Below are 23309 nucleotides of genomic sequence, written 5' to 3' on the forward strand. Positions count from 1 at the left end.
TAGTTAGTTTGCATACCAACTGTTTGTAAAAATGTCAATTGATTGTAGGTTCTCTTTTTGGTATAAATAATGTTATAATTTTGCATCCCAAGTGTTTGTCAAAATTACTAGTTGCTATAGTTGCATATTGCAAGTAGTTTCAGTCACATATATGCATTGAATATTGTCAAAATAAGTTGCACATACATGTTAGGTCATTGTTTAGTCAATTTAGAGTCTTCTTGCAAGCATTCTTATTGATGCTAAGTGAAGGAAAGAGCCATAAAAGCAAACTGAAATTTTATATCAGTCATATGACCCTTGTATGCAAAGTTTTTTCTTGAACCTTTATCAACATTTTGGGATCAGATTTGAGCAGGGTCATTACAGCAAGTTTGAAGATAAGTCCAATAATCTCTCCTTGGTTGATCAGTTGACTACCATCAAAAGGCATCCTAATGAGTATATTTCTGATTTTAACTTCCGTTTTTAGCGAACTTGGGACATAATTCCAGCATCTGTTAAACCTTCTGATGAGTATGCATTCTTATTTTACTTGAAGGCTTTTAACAATGATATTTTAGTTATGATACAATCTATGGGAGGGTGTACTTTGCCTGATGCATTTGATATCGTTGTAAGAGCTGAATACAACTTAATACAAGCCGACAAGTTACCTCTTAGGCCTCCAATGCCTTATTTTATAGAAATACAACCAATTGTACCGGCTGTTATACCATCGTTAGCTGTCATCCACCTATGCTAGCATTACCAACATTTAATGTGCAAGTTGCAGCAGAAGAACTCATTGCTACAACTCCTATCAGAGAGCTAAAAGAGCAGAATTTGGACTTAATGAAGAAAAGTGACAATATGATGCGAACTTTGTAGAGTTATGGAAATGAAATAACAAACTTGAAAAGGCAACAAGGTCAATACAATAGGCCTAATCAAGCTTCCTATCAGGAAAATAGGCAATTCAATTAACTTTCAGGGTCAAACCAGCAAAGGCAAGCTCAAGGATTAAAGAGCCAATCAACTCTATAATTATGCAACTCCTAGTACTTCTAAAGAATTGGTAGTTGATAATCAAAACAACTATGCACATGATGAGGAGTGGTGTAATACTTGTAACGCTGTTCATGTTTGGCTTGATTGTGCACATATGCTTGAGGCAAGAAGACGAGATGTTCTTAAAGGACAACAAATAACTACTCAAGGAGAAGTTCATCATGATCAAGTGCAGCAACAAGGTAACCTGGATGCTACTCTAATGAATTTTAATGAAGATAAAGCTGTTATAGTAGAAAATTTTGATCCAAACCAAGTTTGGACACCTGTATCAGCGGGCAAAAGGTCAAAGACCTAGGTTGCAAATGTGCAACAACAAGTTGATAAGGCAAACCAACAGCAGGTTAAGACTGATAATAATCAACCATGACCTTCAAATGTGCAAAAAGCGCAATATGTGCCAAAAGGGCAGCAAGTGCAAGCGCAAAAGGCAAGTTTACAACCATCACAACAGCAAAAGGAATCTGCTGTACCAAAACATCAGTTCAAAGTTAGTATGCAAAATTTCAATATTATTGAGCATTTGAAGAAGACTCATGTTCCTATTTCCATGTGGGACGTTTTAGCACTCCTAGGTCAAAAGGATATGTTACAGGAAGTATTACAGTCACTTACCTTGTTTGATGATGCTTTAGTGCAACAAACTCCTAAAGTTCTAATGGTTGCAAATGCTTGTACGTCACAACAACCATCCAAGCTAGTTAAACCACCACTTTTATACGTTACAGTCATAATAGGCAAGTACCCTGTTCATAATTGCATGATAGATTCAGGTGCTACTAGCTCAATTATGCCAAAAAAATTGTTGATCAGCTAGGCCTTAAATATGAGCCACTTGAAAAGGGGGTGGTTCAACTAGATAGGACAACTATTGAGACAATTAGAGTTATAAGGAAAATGGATTTGACTTTGCATTCTTGTCCTAGTTTTTTAGTCTCTATGGATATTTATATCATTGACTTACCTACCTATTTTCCCATATGTTTATCACGTGATTTCACTACCAAGATAGGAGGTTATGTATTTATAGATTGGTCTCACATGCTTTGCCGCACTAGGTATGGTACTAAGATCACAATTCCATCTGAACCTATTGCTAAGGATTGCATTGAACATAATATTGTTACTACTGAAAATGAGACAGCAACCATTTTATTTGATCAAGAGGAAAGTAATGATGTTCATGAGTCCAAAACGTAGGTATACAATGTTTTTGATATATTATTAGATGATTGGGCTATTGAAAATGCTGAAATTACAGAAGAATAGGTTGAAGAGCCAAGTTTGGGCAATTATGTCATTCAGGAAACTACTGATTTTCTGCCAAATGTCATGAAAGGTGCAGATTTAAGTTCGGAACAGCAAAGTAATGATGTTTGGAAATTATTTTTTGATGGTTTACGGAGCAAAACAGGTGCAGGAGGAGGTTGTACGCTGATATCGCCAGCAAATGAAAGGTATTATGCTTCTTTCAGATTTACTTATAGCTGTATTAATAACGTTGCTGAATATAAAGTGCTTGTGAATGGATTCAAATGGGCCATAAAGCGACGTATCAGTAGTTTTTGGTGATTTTGAATTGATTGTTAACCAAGTTAGAAGCATCCATGAAACCAAAAATGCTCTGTTGAAAAGTTATAAACATTTTGTGTGGGATTTAATTGAAGGTTTTGAACATTTAATTTGCAATCTGTACCTAGAAATCAGAATAAACATGCTGATTGACTTGCTACAATTGGTGCACAATATGATATGTCGTTTGAAATTAGTAAAATTAAAAGAAATACTCATGTCAAGGTTATTATCAGACCTGCTGTACCAAATAATGACAATCAGCATGAGAGGAAAAGATAACAACAGATGGAGTCATAGCATATATAACAACAGTTAATGAAGATCTCACAACAACCATGAAACAGAAGCAAGAAGATCTAATCTATCCTCTATATCTTCCTATGGCCGGCTAGGGGGGCGTGAAACTCTTAACGAATGGAGATCTCACAACAACCATGAAATAGAAACAAGAAGATCTAACTTCCGGATCTTGTTTTCAAATAATAGAATAAGCAAGGATTTTAAGCAATCACGGCATAGAGAACAACAAGATGTAAATATTCATGCCATGAAAAATATTCAGCTACAACAACCATGGCATCTGAAGTAATAACAATAGCAAATAACTTACATCACAGTCATGGCACAGAATGGAGGTAAAAGAACTTACATAAATTACCATAGCTCATAGCTGCTATGAGCTAAGAAACCCAAAATTTGAAGAAGTGATGAAGCTACAGCTTCATAGAAGACATGGTGTCCTTCATAGCTAAAGCCATAAGAAATCCATGAAGTGAAGAAGAATCCTCATGGCATTGGCATCCAAGGAGTCAAACTCAGCAAGAGGAACCAAAACCAAGCATAAATGGAGTCACGACATCGAGAAATGACCCTCATGGCATTTGAGTAGAACCTAGCTCACGACGTCCATTATAGAAAATACTATAGATACGATCATGGTAGCCAATGTCTCAAGCAAGAATGGAGGAACTCGTGGATAACCATGAAATTATGACAGCAACAGTAGGTTACGGCTCACACCACCAAATATGTTAGACTTTGAAAACGATTTGACCGCCAATTATGTTGGACTTTGAAAATGATTTGACCACCAATTCAGTCTTCCTACTGCCGTGTAGATACTCTGATTTTTTATTTGTTCAACTTTGCTATCATTGTTCCTCTAGACTCACCGTGATTCCTTGATTCACCTTGCTTGTCTTAAATGGAGTATTGAATATTTTCATTGCACTTATGTTTAATCATTTGGATATCGTGGGCTTCTGTCGAAGGTGTCTATAGATTATACCTATCTTTTTATTGGGCTCCATGTATGCTATCGTTTGACTTAAGTTTTTCATCGTTGTATATGCTCTCAATTTATACATGTTTACGGAATCTCCTAAGGCCTGACAATGCAATACTCAGATGTTTCATTTCAGACTGGCTGGTTCACATTAGGCATTTTGATTAGTCTTCTTCCACAGTCAATTTTATGGCAATTGGAATCCATTTGCCGTGCCATTTTATCATTGCCTCATATACAAATGCAAATAAGGGAATGCATTAGCACATGCGGCAGACAACAAAGTAATAAGTCTAAATTATTTACAATAAAACAATAAGACATTAAATATCACTTCCTTTCAAAAGAGAAAGGTAAAAGTTACGTAAGAGGGCATATAAAGGCAAACATAAGTAGGTATGTATTTAATTATTAAATTAAATTACATTATCTCTTTTTTATATCTAAAATAAAGAATTATGTTATTTCAGCTCAACCTAAATTAAGAATTATGTATAATGAATTCAGAATGTATATGTATAATTTTATATGAATATTTATACAGATGTTATTTGTATTGATCAAGAAATTAAATTTAGAATTAAAGAAAAAGCTATTTCAAATAATGTTATATTATTGTTGTTTATATTTATTAATTTGAAAGAAATTATAATAATTTTTTGTTGGACTGAGATTAATATAATCTCTAAAGAAAAGATTGATATAATTTCTGTAATTTTTATTTTTTCCTCTAGTGTTAGGAGGAGAGATTGATTTAATCTCCACCTGACAGAAGAGACAAGGATTTCTATAATTCTTGTAGTATTGGTACGAGAGGTTGATGTAATATTGGCCTGAGATTGATATAATCTCCATGGGTCAGACTATTCTATTGATGTCAACATATGCATATGTCATAAGGGCCCTGGATAGAGGATATCTCTTTGAGGAAGGACATTAGAGGGAGCACTCCATATAAGATGGAGGAGTAACCAAGGATGGTGCTAAAATTGATATTATATCATCCAAGATAGAGATCAGGAGGGTTAGTAATCCCGATGTGGAGACATCTTTAAGGTTGAGATTAAGATAGAGGGTAGAATAGTATACATAGACTTATTATTAAATTCTAACATTTATTTTGCAGGTATTTCTTGTCTCTAGCAAACCCTAATAGTGGGGACATTACACACTATTAGATTTTCCTTAACATTAAGTTCAGCTTCTTAAGTTAATTAAATAATATCATCTTAAGTTAATTAAATAATATCACCCATATGATTTGCTTTTGAGGAATAATATCAAATAATTATATTAATTACTTTTATGACCTTATTAAATATTTATTTTCCAAGGTCACATTAGAAAGGGACGTTACAATTGCTCATTCACAAACCAGGCATATCTTGAATGAACTTCTCATTGTTCTCTTATATCCCAATGCAGAGGCTCTTGGCTTTCCCTTTGCTTTGCCTCCTGATTTTTCTTTTCCCGTGTCTTTTGACTTTATTGGATTTTCACTTAACATTAAAGTCACTTTATTAAGTTAATTAGGACATATCATGCAAAGTTAATTTAATAATATTACCCATATGATTTACTTTTGAGGGATAATATTAAATAATTAAATAAATTACTTTTAAGACCTTATTAGATATTTATTTTCCAAGGTCACATTAGGAAGGACGTTACAATTTCTCATTCACAGTTGGTTGTCATATGAAGTTATATACGACAATGATAACATACGCAGAACAAAAAAATCTCTCCATGGTTTCAAGCAGGCTTTCTTGATGATCTTTTGCATGAAATTGAGCTGAAGTATTTCCTATTATATTTTTGTCTTGGATTTTTGAAATTTTGTTGGAATAAGCAAGAATATCTGTTTGGAAAACTGTGTACCTACATTCAATACTCCATTGGGTTTTTGGGCATGTGGAGTTGACTTATCACTTCTGTTGTTAGACAAAATTTGTTAGTTCTTTAGAAGAGATGTTTTGCACAGCTTAGGAGTAAGAATTAGCAAAAATTATGCAGGGTAAAAACTGAAAAAATATCTGTATGCATTACAATTGAATGCATTCACAAATCTTAAAAACTGTGTCTCTGCGAAACAGCTCCTGTACAGAAGCGGCAGCAATACACAAGGAGGTCATAACCATGGAAACAAAGGCAGCAGCTCGTAGGTTGGGTATGTATCATCTTATTTTTTGCTTGCTGGATATCTACATCTCAAATGTCACCCAGTCAGTTTTGTAGCCAATCAGAAAACAACTGTTTTTCTCTGTTGCTTTTTGAAGTGAGCTGGGACTTAGAACTTACTGGGTTACTTCGAATCTTATCTGATGCAAGTTGCAATGCTGCGGATACTCCAAATTATTCAGGAGTTGCTGCAAGAAAACAAACACGCTTCTAAGAGGGATATCTACTACACAGATCCTGCAATTTTTCTTGGTTGGTGTAATCTACTTTTTTAAGAATCTTTGTCGTCGTTCAAATATTGTTAACAAATTTGTAACTGCTTGTTTCATGAGTGTGAAAGGCTATCAATTTTGATGAACGTAAATGATCTAAGATAAAAATTCAATAATTTAATTTTCTCACTCATATACATTTTATGCCTTAAACATCTTAATCTCTCACTAATATCTGTTCTTGCATCCAAGATAAAGACAATTTTGTTAAACATTGATGTGAAAATAATGATGAAATTTACAATTCAACAGTGAATCTTGTGGCAATGTTAGCTGTGATGTTTTGCAAGTAAAAGATATGATAATTGTACACCTTTTGGTTATCACTTCTTAAGGAGCTGCAACTACATAATGCAAAAGAGATAGAAGTATCTTCTTAAGCAGTTCTGTGCATAGTTCTACTGCTAACATATGTTTCTTCTATGATTTAACAGATCAGACAACGGTAGATCGTGGAATTAATGATGTCTGCATTTATTTTCAGTGTAGCCGCCATGATCTAAATGTGGTGTGTATATAATGGTTTATATTATGTTAAATGATATTGGGAGGCTTGCAATGAGATATTAGCAACATGAGTAAAATCTATGAATAAACTGACAAATACGAAAGGTCTAAAGGCACATTATTAAATCCGATTTCCCTACAAGTAACAGCATCACGAAGCAACAATTGCAAGCCTTGAAAAGTCATAATTGATGATATCTCAAACACTTGAAGTATGAAAAGTTTTTTGGGTAGTTTGTAAAAATCTTTAGATTTACTTATCTTCTCATCGACATCTATGATGCTCGTGTTACTAGGAAATGGAATTCTTTCATGTGCATATAATGCATGTGTGGGTGTTAGCTTAGATGTTTAGACGAACACCTTACAAAGCTGAAATTAATAGTATATTGTGTGAAGTGGAAAAGATGAATGTCTAGTCTACCTAGGGAAATATTCCTCCCGTAGTCCAAAAAAAAGTGAATGCGGATGACTAGGATATTGATTTATGCTAACCCGATAGATTCTGGAAAAGAGTGACTTGCTTGGAGATCCTGAATTTCTCAAGGAAGAAGGCGGGGGTATAAATGCGTCTCAATTTGATTTATACAAGTCTGCTGGAAATTGTGAACCATTTTCTATTGAATGGAATAAACTGGGAGATAAATATCTCTTTTGATTCTTTTTGCTGGATGATTGCTCATAGCTGTGGTCTGTGTTATTTTTAGGTTGGAGAGTGCCAACTAAAAATGATCAAAGATGTTTCTGTGGGTAGTGATACCTGAGTTTTCCTTGTTGAAGATGCAGGAGAATTTCCTTTGTTTTGTTTTTGTTTCAGTGTATGATGTAATACTTTACCTGAGCCTGGGAGTGTGTCCAGCGGGTCCAACACACTTTTAGCGCAAGTGGCTTCGGCAGTGGTACTGATATTGCTTGTGGTTCATTGAGTGTTAATACATTAATCTAACATCGATGATGATGATATTGGATATTTAAAAAAGCCATTTGAAGATTAAAAGTTTATAAGTTAAACTCTTTGTTGAACTTGATATTATTATTTTAATTTTGAACTTGAATTTTGAATGATGAATGCTTAACATGCATATTTTGAATGACATTAAAATTTATGGTGTTTCTTGTTTAGATGATGCTATGTACTTTTGTAATCCTGATTCATGCTTTTAGGCTGCATGTATATATGTACACACATATGTATAAGTATGTTTGCATTATAAATATTTACCATGCATTTTAAAATGACATTCAACTTTATGGTCTTTTTGTTGTTTATATGATGCTATGTGATATTCTAATTCTTTCACGCTTCTAGTATGTGTGTGTGTTTGATTTTTACAAGTTTTTTGTATAGATGAACCCAAAACAAACACAAATCTCATTTTTTAAAGCTAATCCCATGAACGGGATCCATAATACAAACTAGGATATGTACTAGAAGCAACAATTTAGTTTATAAATAAATAATCCTAGATTTTTTTACAATTTTTTAATGTTAACAATGTTTTATCGCCGTATGTAGTAGCTTAGGTTAGTTTTGTGCGGGAATCACTTGTGAAATTGTTGTAGGGTGTGTAATGTCCCCAATTTAGTTAGGCCCAAGAGCATGGGTAAGTTAGTTCATCATTGCAACTCTTGTGAGTTAACACCTGGATTTGAGGGTCTTTGTTGGTGCGACCTACTATTTATAGTAAGTTAGGAGAGTGGGTTACTGTTTTAGCAGTGCAGTGGAGGCACTTGGTATTGGGCATCATCAGTATTTGATTGGGTCAACAAATGGAGCTTTATATTATAAGTTGTTTATTAAGACTGTCCTAATAAATGACTTTATCATTTAAGTGATAATTTCGTGGTGTGTTGAAGAAGCCTTTTAAGTGAAAAGTGTTTTCATGAAGCTTTTAGCTTGGGAGTTATTTATTCAAAATTATTAAATGAAATCTTCTAATTGAAAAGTGTATTGATGAAACATTTTTAATGAAAAGTGTGAGGAAGAAGCCAAGTTGCATTTTGTATTATAAAAGATACTTCATCAAGGAAAGGGATTCATTCTTGTCTATTGATTTTTATTACTTGTGAATGTTGGCTGAAGGTTTATTCAAGGGTTTGTGAGGACTGATTTCTCCTCTGATTTGCACTTTGAACCATTGAAAGACATGGTACATTGTGCTCGAAATTTCTGAAATCAATTCCAGCTTTGGTCATTGGAATTTTGGTGTTGTTGTATACTAAAATTATCCATCATCTTGCTGCATTTCGATCAGGGTTTTTGACATCAATTATCTCCTTCATTTTGGTGTGAGTTCGCTGTTAATTGGAAGGCCATTGTTAGCCGTCTTGCAGAATTACTGGAGCTGCGATTTATATCTTGTTTGGGTGTGGTCTTTCTTAACTTCCTACTGTATTTACTGTTGCTTGAAGGCCATGGATTCCTACTGCAACTAGGCATTTGTGCCTGCATTTGGACCTTTATTTGGGTGTCCATTTTTCTAGCTGAGGCTGTGGGTTTGAAGGCAACGTCTGCACTGTACATGCTGCCTTTTGGGTCTGAAAATTCCCAACTTTGCCATCTGCCAGCCATGGCTAGGGAACCACTGTTTGGGCATTGAATTCCAAGGGCATCCTGCTGCAAATTCCTCCAACACCAACTTTCCTGTCGCTGCAAGTATAACCAACCTGCTTCTAACATTTATACGCTTGCTATAATAAGGCTTCTATTTTTTAATTATAATTTCATGAGGATAGAATGTAATAATTTGCAAACTCATAATTGCAAATCTTTAGGACAATATTGGCGTTGTTGGAAGTGGTGTGGTTTAAATGTTTATTTCAGCATTTCTATATATTTGAAGATAAAAAAATAAAAAAATCATATATATTGCAAAAACCAAAAAATTGCTCAACATCTAAACGAACAAAATATACATTCTCCAACACTGCTATAGTGTGAGTGAGCAGGGTTCTTACAGTGAGTGGTATCAAAGCTTGCTTGCAAAGTGCTTGACAAAATTTCAAACAATTGAATAGCGAAGAAAATTTGGTGTTTGTTAAAGTTAGAACCAATAGGAGTTCTTATAGTGGTATCAGAGTAGTTTCCTGCCATCGTATGGGGTAGGTAAATAAAATTTATAGTGCATAAATCATAATTATAGCCACTAATAAGGAACAATGGGATGGTATTGTAAAACATTTGAATGTGCTAGTGAATGTGTTGAATCAAAACCACAAATGAATGACAAAAGTGATTTCAAATCCAAAAATTGAGCAGAACATGGTATCATTTTCTTAAAGGAAGAAATATGATGTTATGGTGGACACCATTAGAGGGAAAGAAAATGTTTTCAGTCAAAACTCTGAGTTTCATATCAAGAGTGGTCTGTGTGAGATTATAGTTGCACTTATTGTCATAGCAAATTCTGAAAATGTTGTAAATAGAGTTGTGGATGATAGTGCACATGTTATTGATGATTTTGAGGAAGATAACATGGATATTGATAGTGACATTAGTTCTGATTTGCATGACAACAGCAAGGATTTTTGGCATCATAATGATAATGTGGTAGCTATAGATGTGTAGGACATTCCTTTTGTGTTACCACATGTCAGCACTTAGGCTTTGGACACATTGGATGTGGGGTGTGATTAGAATTCATGTCAGGCTGAGTTGGATGATGCATTTGTTGGCTTGAGTTCTAGGGATCATGCATTTGATGGTCATGCAGTGATAGTGGGAGTGACAACATGTGATGATACTATCAGATCAACAACTACTTTCGTGCCAATTGAGCCATCCGTTGAAGATCAACAACTACTTTGATGTGTGTACTAATGATAGCACACATGTTTTTGTTGATTATGAGGCGAGTGGTGTGGAGACTGTTGGTTCCCAACACCCCAGATTGGAATCCTACGAGTCTTGCCATCTCGATGCTGGGATATCCAACCAATTATGGTCGACCTGACGAAACTGAATAGTGTAGTCTGAGTTCCTTGCACTTCTGGCTCAAAAAAACCATGGTAGGTGCACCTAATCTTGAACAAAACACTTGAGCCCAAGATGCTTATAGTAGAATGGTTAGAATGCAAATGGCACGAAAGTTTCCCAAATGGCAAGAATTATAGAAAACTTTTAATCTTGCAAATTACAAATTAAGAATAATGAATATATGAGGGTTTTAAATAAGAGTAATTATTATAGATGATTGCAACAAACAAATATATTAATTCTTCAAAGGAAAGATATGAAATAATTGCCAGCGTATGGATTGCGAATTATGAAAAATATAAAGACTAGTGCCGAAGGGCAATAGAGTCAGGACTCAGTATTATAAGTTTAAAACATACAACTTTATAAAATTCTACGCACATCAATTATAAAAAATTTAGTAATCAAGATGTGACAGATCAAATATTGCGAATTATGAAAAATATAAAGACTAGTGCCGAAGGGCAATAGAGTCAGGACTCAGTATTATAAGTTTAAAACATACAACTTTATAAAATTCTGCGCACATCAATTATAAACAATTTAGTAATCAAGATGCGACAAATCAAATATATGGACACAATTTTAAAATTGTCTAGAATCTATTTTAACACCTGTGGTTTGGAGACAAGCTAGACATAGATTCGGAAACAATTAAATATTTCTCAATATCTATGATGTTCGATTTTAAAATGCTATAGTTGATCCTGTCCACTTATCTATCATATAAATTATTTATAAAATTAAAATAATAATTATGAAGGACGAAACTATATAATATTTTAACTCTAAAGTTTCATGCAAATAAAATAAAATAAATATTTCTTACTAATCATGCTGGAAATAAAATTGCATTGGAGACACTCCTTACGAATGGTCTATCCAATACAGTTTGACTTTAGAATCGCATATGAATATATTTACTCAATAATCTGGAATTCACGAGCTTAGTTCAAAAATCCATCTCTTTACCAATGAAAGAATATATTATATCATAGTGCATATAGTATGCAAAAATTAGGAAGAGTCTATATGAATATGAGTTGTACATTCCCTATTTATAATTTTGCATAGGATTTGGGTGTGCCTTTTCAAAACATCATGCCCCTTCATAATGAATAATTGAATATTTGTGATGCTTAATTTTTAACTTGCAACATAATTTCGTGTTACTTTAAAAAAATTAAAACCACCATTTAGTGACCATTATCAAGGATTCTGAAGCAAGGGTATAAACACGGGCATGTCATCGCACTTTGGAAATATGAATTTCTCCCTCCAAAAACACTCCTATCACGCTATGCAACATCCATATTAAAAGTCCACACGGGGTCTCTCAACCTGCAAGAAACAATAAAGAATCATTAGAATGTTTTTTATAGTGCTTTGAGACCTAACCGTGGTGGGAGCATGAAGATCAAAAGGCAAAACATCTGTTCATTAGTGCATGATGAAGGTCGTGTGTGTCTTCCGCATCTAAGTTTCCATAGTCCATGATTCCCAATTCCTGAATATTCTGTGCACATATCATTGCACGACTTATTCTCTTGGTTATAGTTGCACACATTCCTTATTTGCTTCAACTAATGACATAGAAAAATGAAGTTGAGACTTCTTGCCAATGCCACTCTTATGTTCAGGTTACATTCTTGTGAATCCATAGTGATTTGAAGACTTTGACCATATCCACTTATGCGGCTTACATCTGGCATCATGATATCTCCATTTTATTTTATTCCTAATATTCTCTCGGGATCATAACACTCGTGCATGTATTGACAATCACCGAAGAATGATTATATACCGCATATAAAGTTTTCAAAATAGTCTCCGCAAATGATGCAAATATTGCCGATTCATATCAACGTTGGGTGTATGGATTAGAGTTTACCAGACATACCAGGCAGAGTATCGAATGTCATGAAGACGCCACTCTGTCTATTGTGTGCACGGGTTGTCAATTTTAATAAAGCATCGAACTTAAGCTCCTGCAATGCCAGGCCACTCCTCTATCTTATTACCTCATATAGTCAATACTTTGAGTGAATTGCATTGTGAAAGGTCACTTGGTACTTCTTCCATTTTGTCATCGCAGATACACAAAGCCTGTATCTTACCTGCTCGGAACTCACTGTATGAGATCTCTGCATTTTTTTTTGAATGTCCATAGTCCCCTTCTCTCAGTGCATACATTCATATTAATTTGAATCCTTAAGGTCTTCATAATTAGATGCATATCTAGACATTAGCATTTTATTGGAAGAGAATTTTACTTTAATTTGATATGCCTCCGTTTACTAGGCACAAATTTTTGTATAGAGTACCTGACTGAATCTTCCAAAGTGCATGCTCCAAGTTTATACGCAGTCACATTACTCTCTTATCCACACAACATTCTTAAAGCTCAACATATTTTTCTGTTTACTTTTTTTAAATGATTACCTATGAGATTTTGCAGTAATAAATTTGGTAGTGAAAGCTTCACCAACTAGTTCAGAAAGAAACTGGTACTTTAATACCTTATTCAGAATGTTACAGTTCTGCACTTGACCTTGGCCAGTTAAATTGGAAGTATTATTTCTGTATATATATACTTCTCTCTATTGTATTGCTTGAAATAGATGCCCTCAAAGTTTAATGACCTGTGCTTAATGCTTCCAGCCATATATCTTTAAGGCTGCAACAATTAGTTATGAGTCTCAACCATAGATGTCTTTCTTGTTCAGGTTTTACTTTTAATAAATTTACACAGGCTTTACTGCTATTATTTCCATGAAACTTGACTCATGCTCATATATAAGCAATACTGATTATATATAAGAATTGTCTGTTTGGCTGAGAGTTCACTAACACCATGAATAATCAGTCTTCTGTCATCCCTTTGTACATTGCGTTATGTAGTGGTAAGTATTCATCTTCAAATACTCAACATGATACCAACCTAACATTAGCAAGAATATATATTAAGCCTCCAATATAATTGCTCAGAATGGATACCCCAATTTGCAAAACTTAAGGCTCCATCAGAGACAACATGTTACTGAATCAACACAGTGTTGAGGTTCACTTTGTGGACAATCCTTTGTTCAAGATGGAAGCAACATTGTCTTATGACAATCCATTTTTGAGGTGGATGTTGATCACTCACCTTAGCGGAGCTGGGTAGAGTTTACACTATCTGCAGACACAGTTCAGTTTCCAATAGGAGCAGTTGGTGATGTTCCTATATCCAGAAGTTATGATGAAGATGTGGCTGCATCCATTGCAGTTATAGGCATAGATGTTACGGTTGGCATGAGGGCATCTATAGAGAGCAGTAGGAACCCACATGTTGCATCGGTTTCTCCTTAGGTTACACCGAATATAGATGTTGGTGATGAGCTAGATGACAAGGTTTACATTCAGAGCTATGAAAGTCAACATTTGACCAAGGTGGGAACCTTTTATCAGGACTAGATAGGGAGGAGTAGTCATCACTACTTCTCTGATCCACACAGGTTTTGGCAAGGCTTCAATGTGGACTAGTTTTGATGTTTAGCATCCTTTGTGGGCTGAGTATTTGCCATCTGCAGTAGATGGCATCAGTAATTAGCACATCCACAAGAGCTTTGCAAAAGATAAAGATGGTGCTAGTGATACTAGCACTTTCAGATGTTTTTATCTGAAAGTGCTGACATGGTTAGTACTGAAGTTTGGTTGAGTCTTGTTGATTGGCTTGTGAAGTTGAGTTCAGAGTTGAGTGACAAATGTTAGAGGTTGTTCTTCTTGGGAAGCTTCTGTTTAGTGTTTGGAATCCTTCTAGTGCATGGGGATTTTAGACAGGACTTGCAGAGGAGTTTTGGAATGTATACATGATGCCAAGTATATATGGTTTTACTTTTGACTCTCAGGTGCATGATCTTTTTCAGGCACACAGCTCAGTTACAAACATGTCTGCTAGTGTGTATGGTAGCTTACTTTGCATAGTTTGCAGAAGCAATCTTTGTCAACTTAGCAAGTTGCTTCCCTTTGAGATGTTCACTCCTGTGATATCTTTACTCAGATTCTGGGACATTTAGTCAATTGTATTGGGGATGATGTCATAGGAGCTGGTTAGTGATGACAAAGACAATAATCAGTCTTATCCATGGGATTCGGGTGGACTAATGTGTTATGTGTTTCTGAGATTGCTTGGGGACAAGCAGTTTCAAGGAGGGAAGATTGTAATGCCCCCAATTTAGTAGGGCCCAAGAGCATGGGTATGTCAGTTCATCATCTGGATCGTCATGAGCTAACAGTTGGATTTGTGTAATGTTCTAGTCCTCTTTTATGATCAGATGAATGGATGAAATGGTTTACTTGTGCGGAAGAGTATGGATGATGAACAATATGGATACAAATTTGCTTAGGAAAGTCCGTATTAATGGCCACAAGAGGCCGTACAGGATGCAAAAGAGGTCGTATGGATGCCAGAAAGGTCGTACGACAGTCTAGGCAGAGGGATGAGGGCCGTATGGTCAAGGTATGAGTAGTACGCAAAATGACAGGAAGCCACACGGATAGGTATCGGGAACCAAATCAAAATACACCCTTGTTCATACACAAACACAATAGATCCTGATGAAAACCACACAATAATAGAGATTTGAATGCAAATAGTAATTGCCAGAAGATAATACTCCAATTTACCAGATCTAAGTGAAGTATTACATGCAACAATGGAATAGGGTGAGGGTTGAATTCCACCGAAACTGCACGAGCCAAATAAGGAAGATCTTTCACTTCCGAAATGGCGAACAATCCCGAACTCCAACAGTAATTCGTAGTATAGAGAAATTAATCCAAAAGCATATCGACTACAACCTACAAGCCATACTTAAATACCTATTGGGAAACATTTCTAGGGTGTACAAAGATAGCCGACGGCGACACAAACTACGGAAACAAAAGTAAAAGTGGGTTCGACATATATTAAATCAATCGGCCCATTACAAAAGTTTGATTTATTTTTTTATTTTATAATGGGAACATTATAGTCCTCCCGTCACAAATTTTGCTTGTTCTCAAGCAAATGCAACGTCAGGTGTTGGAGAATGCACTCGCCCTCCCATGTCGTGTCATCCAACAGCAGGTGTCGCCAGTGTAGCGAGTATTCCTTCACAGTGTGGTTCCGTAGGGCCCTCTCACATACTTCGAAGATCTTAGCAGATTCCAAAATGAGCTTTCCTTCTTCATTGAGTGGCGGAAGGTCGGTAGGAAGTGTGATGTTTTGCCCTACAACTTTCTTCAAACAAGAGACATGGAAGACATTATGAATACGACTACCCTCCAGAAGGTCCAACTCATCGGCAACTTCACCAATGTGGCGAGTTACACGATAGGGGCCATAGAATCGAGGTTTCAGTTTCTCCTTTACCTTTTCTTTCAGTGAGGATTGTCGATATGGCTGGAGCCGGAGATAAACCAAATCCCCCACTTCGAAACTTCTCTCTATTATGTGTCTTTCAACGTACATCTTCTATGGATTTTGTGCCCTCTATAGATTTTCTTTCAAGCATCTCAGAATGTCTTGTCCCTCCTGAAGCTAGTCCCTCGCCCTTGGTGGGTGACTGTCGCCCAACATTGTGTCGATGAAGGAAAGGGGTTCGTACCAGTACAGAGCTCTGAAGGGTGCCATTCTGATGGACATGTGGTACGTGGCATTGTAGCAATATTCTCCTAGATGGATCCATTTTACCCACAATCGCTGTTGTGCCGAAACGTAGTTCCGAAGGTAGCCTTCGAGCCATTTGTTCACAATCTCTGTTTGTCCGTCTATCTGTGGGTGGTAACTTGTACTTGGTGATAGTTTTGTCCCTGCCATCCGAAACAGTTCTGTCCAGAAGATACTGATGAATCGTCCATCCCAATCACTGACGATGTTTCGGGGTAACCCCTGCAGACGAATGACTTCTCTAAAGAACAGATCGTCAACTTGTGCGGCCTGAAGGTCGGAGGGATGGCGAAGAAACGTGCATACTTTGTCAATTTGTCAACCACCACGAAAATACAATCCTTTCCATTCACCTTGGGATGCCCTGTTATGAAATTCATCGATATACTTTCCCACTTACGTTTGGGAATTGGCAAAGGTTGTAGCAGCTCGGCAAGTAGAGTATGTTGGGACTTGTTTTGTTGGTAGACCGTACACTCTCTTACATACTGCAACATGTCCCCTTTAAGTCCTTTCCATGAAAACCTCTCCCGAAGACTTCTATAAGTTTTGAGGAAACTCGGGTGTCCAGCTAGTGGTGAGTTGTGTACTTCCTTCAAGATTTTCTGCTTTAGTTTGGATTCTGGCACCAAATATATCCGGTTTTTATAGTAGATGATATCATCCACCACTCTGTACGGATCATCGTGGGTGTGGCCATCCATTATTTCACAGGCAAATGTATTTTTGGAATATTCTACTAACAGATGTGCTTTCCAGTCAGCGGAAATTTGGTCTTGTGAGCAGATGGTGGGTTTCCGGGACAAGGCATCCGCAACCACATTGTTTTTCCCTTTCACATATTCAATGTCAAAATCAAAAGCTTGAACCTTGCTTGCCCATTTTTGTTGCCGTTCTTTCAAGTCCTGTTGCTCCAGCAAATATCTCAGACTGTACAAACTTGGCACTCGCCAGATATTGCTGGAACATGGTTAATGCATGAATGACGGCCAACATTTCTTTGTCGTTGATGGAATATAGGCATTATGTTGGTGTAAGTTTCCTGCTCTCATAAGTGATGGGGTGTTTATCTTGCATCAGTACTGCTCCAATGCCTTCCTCGGATGCGTCACACTCCAAAATGAACGGTCGAGTGAAATCAAGTAGTGCAAGTACAGGACAAGTGCATATGGCCTCCTTCAGCTTATCAAAGGTGAGTTGTGCCTTCTCATTCCACTAGAAAGACCCCTTCTTTGTTAGATTGTTAAGGGTGCACTGAGCTGAGAGAATCCTTTAACGAACCTCTTGTAGTAACTGCACAGTATTAAAAATCCTTGCAAATCTGTGAGTGATTTTGGTGGAGGCCAGTCAAGAATAGCTTAAATCTTCTTCTGATGCACTTGAACTCCGTATTTACTGACAACATGCCCCAAGTACAATATTTCTGTCATACCAAATTCACATTTGGACTGCTTGGCGAACAAGGATTGTTCCTCCATGATACTTAGAACTTCATTCAGATGCTTCAGGTGCTCCCATGTCCTGCTATAAATAAGAAGATCATCAAAGAATACCAATAAATACTTACGCAATTGCTTGTTGAAGATGTGGTTCATGCATGATTGAAATGTAGCAGGTGCATTGGTCAATTTGAACGGCATGACCAGAAACTCATAATGTCTGTAGTGACAACGGAAAGCCATCTTCTCCATATCTTCTTCCCTCATGCGGATCTGATGGTATCCGGAACGAAGATCTATTTTTGAAAAAGAGACCGCGCCATGCAATTCATCCAGCAGCTCATCTATCCTTGGAATGAGATATCTATTCTTTATTGTTTTTTTGTTCAACGCACAGTATTCCACACACATGCACATCGTCCTGTCCTTTTTGACTAATACCACAGATGATGCGAATGGGCTAGAATTGGGACGGATCCATCCTTTCTCTAGCAATTCTTGAATCGTCCTTTCGATCTCATCTTTGAATTTCTTGGGATGAGGTATGGTGTGGTTATGACTGACTTTGCTCCTAATTCTAACTTGATAATGTGTTCAAACCCTCGATGAGGTGGTATGCTAGGAGGAATATCCATGAAAACTTTATCATGTCTACTTAAAACATCTTGAAGTTCATCATCTTGTGGAGGTGTTCGACGCCCCTTTATAGGTTCTGCCGAGATAAAACAATGCGCAACCCACGCAACATCATCGTGTCGAGAAATTGCCTCCATCCGATGTGTAGACACTTCCTTCAGACCTTCATTTGCCATTCCTCGGAGGACAACCTTCTTTCCGTCAACAACAAAAGTGAAGTCCATCCGTTTGAAGCTTTGAGTGTATTCATCAAGGGTCTCCATCTACTGTATGCCAAGAATAACTTCCATGTTAGCTAGGTCCACTACGAAGAAGTCCTCAGTCACCGTGTGATTCGCCATTGTGATACTCAGCTGAGGAACAAGGTGCGTGCAGGGCAGGAAAGTCCCTCTGGTGACCTTGACCTGAAAGCCTGCGTGCACCTCTATAGGTAGACTTATTCGTTTTAACAAGGATGAGTTTATGAAATTTAGAGTAGCTCTGCTATCCAACATCACTGTAACCCTTTGTCCTTGAAGGGTACCCCGTATATGAAAAACTGTGCACTTCGAGTTGCCGGTCAAGGCAATGGTTCCTCCGAGTTGTACCAAAGCGACAGTTCTCTCCGTACGGTTTAAATTGATGTTGGTGACACTGTGGGGTTGGTTATCTTCGGCTGGCATTTCTTCTTGTTCGTCCTCATCATCAAACACGACCTCAGTGTAATGGATCTTCCCCTTTGAGGCATCAGTGGCCAGGCTCCCAAGGTCCCTTGCAATTGAAACACAATTTCTTCCTTTAGAGTTCCTATCTGGTAGCTTCATCCAATGTCAGCTTCTTGGGCGAAGGTTTGTCCCTCGAAAACGTCAGCTGTTTAGAATGTAACTTCGAGAGGATGATGCCGATGATGATGCCATACTCTGTGCTTTATTGATTGCTTCTGATAGGGTGGCAAGATTGAACCCTTTTACCCAACTTTTTAGAGGTTTTGTCAGTCCATCCATGGAGAGTACTACTTGTCTTCTTTCGGAAATGTCCATGACCAAAATAGAGAGTTTCTAAAATTCTGCAATGAATTGATCGACCGATTCAGTTTGTCTCAGTTGTGCCAAATCTTTGAAATTGAGCTCCAGATCTTTACCATCAAATTGTTCTATCAATCTCTCCGTGACTTCCGCATAAGTATTTATTTGATCATGCCCTAATGTGATGGTCCTGTGGTGCGACCATTCATGCGCAACTCCCTCCAAGTGCAACGCGACAAATTTGATTACTTCTTCTGACATAAGATTCAGCGTGAAGTAGGTATCGGCCTTCATTACCCACGTTTGTGCAGATATGGAACAGGATCCGTCAAATGGAGACAGATGTATCTTACTCAACTTTCTTCTAAGATCATCGTTAAAGTATCCTCTGTTTCTGCCTCCTGAATATCTTATTCTCAGATCTGCATAATCTTTGTAAGATATATCTTCTTCAAGATTTGCATTATTCTAGTCTTCTCTCAATTGTTCTTGCACCTCTTCGAAGGTTGGTTGTCTCCCTCCATGTTGTGCCTCTGTTTGTGGTGGAAAAGTCAGCATGAAAGGTTGAGAACATGTTGGTTGAGGGTTTGATTTACCCGACATCGAGTCTGTGCAATGACCATTTTGTTCTTCGGATATTTTGTTGTCTCCCAACTTCTTGAGAGTTTCTTCCATGAGTCGTTGTGTATTAGTGATTTGTGCTTGATTCCTGGCAAGTTCCCTTAGTAGTGCCAGAAGTTTGGCAGCGGTCGGTTCCAGTTCGGTAGCTATTCGATCAACAGAATGTGTCCTTCTCGTCTGGCTATAAACTCTCATTGACTGTCCACAGGCTGGCAGGATCGAAGCGCTCTAATACCACTGTAATGTTCCAGTCCTCTTTTATGATCAGACAAATGGATGAAATGGTTTACTTGTGTGGAAGAGTATAGATGATGAACGATATGGATACAAATATGCTTAGGAAAGTCCGTACAGATGGCCACAGGAGGCCGTATGGGATGCAAAAGAGGTACGAATGCCAGGAAGGCCGTACGACAGTCTAGTCTATGCCACTCCATGGAAAAGTGACCGTACGAGAGGAATACTTGGCCGTACAATGTCAAGAGAGGGACGTATGGTGGAAGGGATGGCCGTACGGTGGGACAGACCAAGGTGGCCGTACAACAAGCCGTACGGTGGGTGAAAGGGGAGGGAGTAAAGAAGGTAAGGGGTGAGGCAAAAGACCATACTATGGCAAAAAGGTCATAAGCCGTACAATGTAGAGTTAAATGATATAAATGGTGGAGGGATGAGGGCTGTACGGTCAAGGTATGAGCAATACGAAAAATAACAGGAAGCCACACGGATAGGTATCAGGAACCAAAACGGAATACACCCTTGTTCATACACAAACACAATAGAACCTGATGAAAACCACACAATAATAGAGATTTGAATGCGAATAATAATTGCTAGAATATAATGCTCCGATTTGCTAGATCCGAGTGAAGTATTACATGCAACAATGGAATAGTGTGAGGGCTGAATCCCACCGAAACCGCACGAGCCAAATAGTGAAGATCTTTCACTTCCGAAATAGCAAACAATCCCGAACTCTAATAGAAATTCGCAGTAAAGAGAAATTAATACAAAAGCATATCGACTACAACCTACAAGTTGTGCTTAAATACCCAATGGGAAACTTTCCGAGGGTGTACAAAGATAGCCGACGACGACACAAACTACAGAAACAAAAGTAAAAATGGGTCCGAGATATATTAAATCAATTGGCTTGTTACAAAAGTTTGATTTATTTTTTTATTTTGTAACGAGAGCATTACAATTTGAGGGTCTGTGTTTGTGTGACTTATTATTTATATTGAGTTAGGAGAGTGGATTACTATTTTTAGCAGTGTAGTGGAGGCACTTGGTATTGGCCATCATTAGTCTTTGATTTGATCAATTAATGGAGCTATATATTATAAGTTGTTTATAAGACTATTCTAATAAATGACTTTGACAATTTAGTGTTATAATTTGATGGTGTGCTGAAGAAGCCTTTCAAGTGAAAAGTGTCTTCATGAAGCTTTTAGCTTTGGACTTATTTATTCAAAATTGTCAAATGAAAGCTTCTAATTGAAAAGTGTATTGATGAAGCATCTTTAATAAAAAGTGTGAGGAAGAAGCCAAGATGCATTTTGTATTATAAAAGAGACTTTTTGTAGGAAAGGGATTCAATCTTGTCTATTGATTTTTATTACTTGTGAATTTTGACTGAAGGTATCTTCAAGGGTTTGTGAGGATTGATTCCTCTTTTTATTTGTTCTTTGAACCATTGAAAGACATGATAAATTGTGCTTTGAATTTCTGAGATCAATTCTAATTATACTGATTAGAACTTTGGTACTGCTGTATACGAAAATTATTCTTTTGCTTGCTGCATTTCGACCAGGGTCTCGGATGCAAATTATCTTGTTACGTCCCCTTTTCTTTCCTTTAACCTCTAATGCATTGTTAGCCTTTTCCATCATGGTCTTGTGAGCTAACTAGATCTTGCCACAGGTCAGTATGAGTCTCAACATAGGCATCTTATCAAAGTCGAGATAGCAAGGGTTTCTGATATTTACTGTTTATAGTTAGTTAATTGGGTTTAATATTTCCAGGTTTGCAATATTGGACTTTGAGTGTCTTGTCGAGACCTTCCTGGCAAGCTATTATAGATGGCTTTTTGAGTTCGACAAGATATTTATTCTAACATCTGAAGATTAATTTGTTTTAATAAAGTGACTTTAAAATAAAAAGGAAAATTAAAATAAGTCACTTAGCTTATAAAGTAATATTATTTTCTTACGTGGGAAAAAGACAATTAACAGAGAAAAGAGAACAAATATTCAGGAGTTAGGCAAGGGAATATGAAGAGTCATCTTGTTGAGCTTCAAACAGGAAGGGAGAGCTCATCATGCTTGGATATTGATTTGGTTTGAGATTTCTCATAAAGAAATTAAGGAAGCTTCAACTTTTATTTAGGATCCGAGGACAAAAATCCTAAGGTTCTTGGGTGGATTAGATGTAGTCCCGATTCATCAGCTATGGTGAATTCGTGATGGAGCTCATATTTGCTTTTGAGGTTCTTTTCTAATTATTCAATTTGACTGTTATCACTATTTTTATGATTGGATTGTTATTGTATTGCTGAATTATAATGATGTAACAAGTTTTGGAATATTTGCTGGTTATTACTTGTTAATGTTGCTGGTTATTATTGCATAAATTCTCTGTTTATGCTACTGAAATTTATTTGAGAAAAACTGGAAAAGAATATCTAGGGAGTCCTTATTACAGTGGTATGAGAGCTGGTTTTCTTGCCAGCTTGTGAGGTTTTACAAGAGATAAATTTTTTGGAAAGAAAATCATCTGAGAAAGTAGAGAATATTGAAGATCAGAAAATGATGTCTGCCAAATTATTTATGGGCCTCCACAACAAGTGATTGGGCATTATGTTTTTAAGTTGAGGTTAATATGAGTATTTTTAATTTTTTTTTCCAGATTTTATTGCAGCTTTTCTCATCAGCCATACTATAGAAAGTATACAATTTTGAGCAAAATACTTCATGAAGGCAACACTTCTATTGGCTGGAGTCCTTTCACCTTCATGTAGGTCACAAAGACTCTATTGATGTTTCGTTGAATATTAAGGCGGAGGTTAGTTAATG

General features: G+C 36.8%; 1 protein-coding gene across 7 annotated transcripts in view; it reads left to right on the plus strand.

Annotated features, from left to right (window-relative positions):
- The window catches only part of ATSPO11-1 (Spo11/DNA topoisomerase VI, subunit A protein), a 314730-nt gene that overhangs the window by 73413 nt on the left and 218008 nt on the right, over positions 1 to 23309 (plus strand). For 6 of the 7 annotated variants that reach the window (XM_089803821.1, XM_089803825.1, XM_089803822.1 and 3 more), the window contains exons 3-5: positions 6007 to 6080; positions 6242 to 6343; positions 6798 to 6871. In XM_089803821.1, the coding sequence (XP_089659947.1) occupies positions 6007 to 6080; positions 6242 to 6343; positions 6798 to 6871 (250 nt within the window). Of the gene's footprint in view, positions 1 to 2395; positions 2508 to 6006; positions 6081 to 6241; positions 6344 to 6797; positions 6872 to 23309 lie in introns of all 7 variants that reach the window. The other variant, XM_089803827.1, reaches the window with a different exon arrangement.

This window comes from Cupressus sempervirens, chromosome 10 (genome assembly GCF_028749045.1).
Source record: "Cupressus sempervirens isolate cs-2001-9-10 chromosome 10, ASM2874904v1, whole genome shotgun sequence".
Taxonomy (NCBI): domain Eukaryota; kingdom Viridiplantae; phylum Streptophyta; class Pinopsida; order Cupressales; family Cupressaceae; genus Cupressus; species Cupressus sempervirens.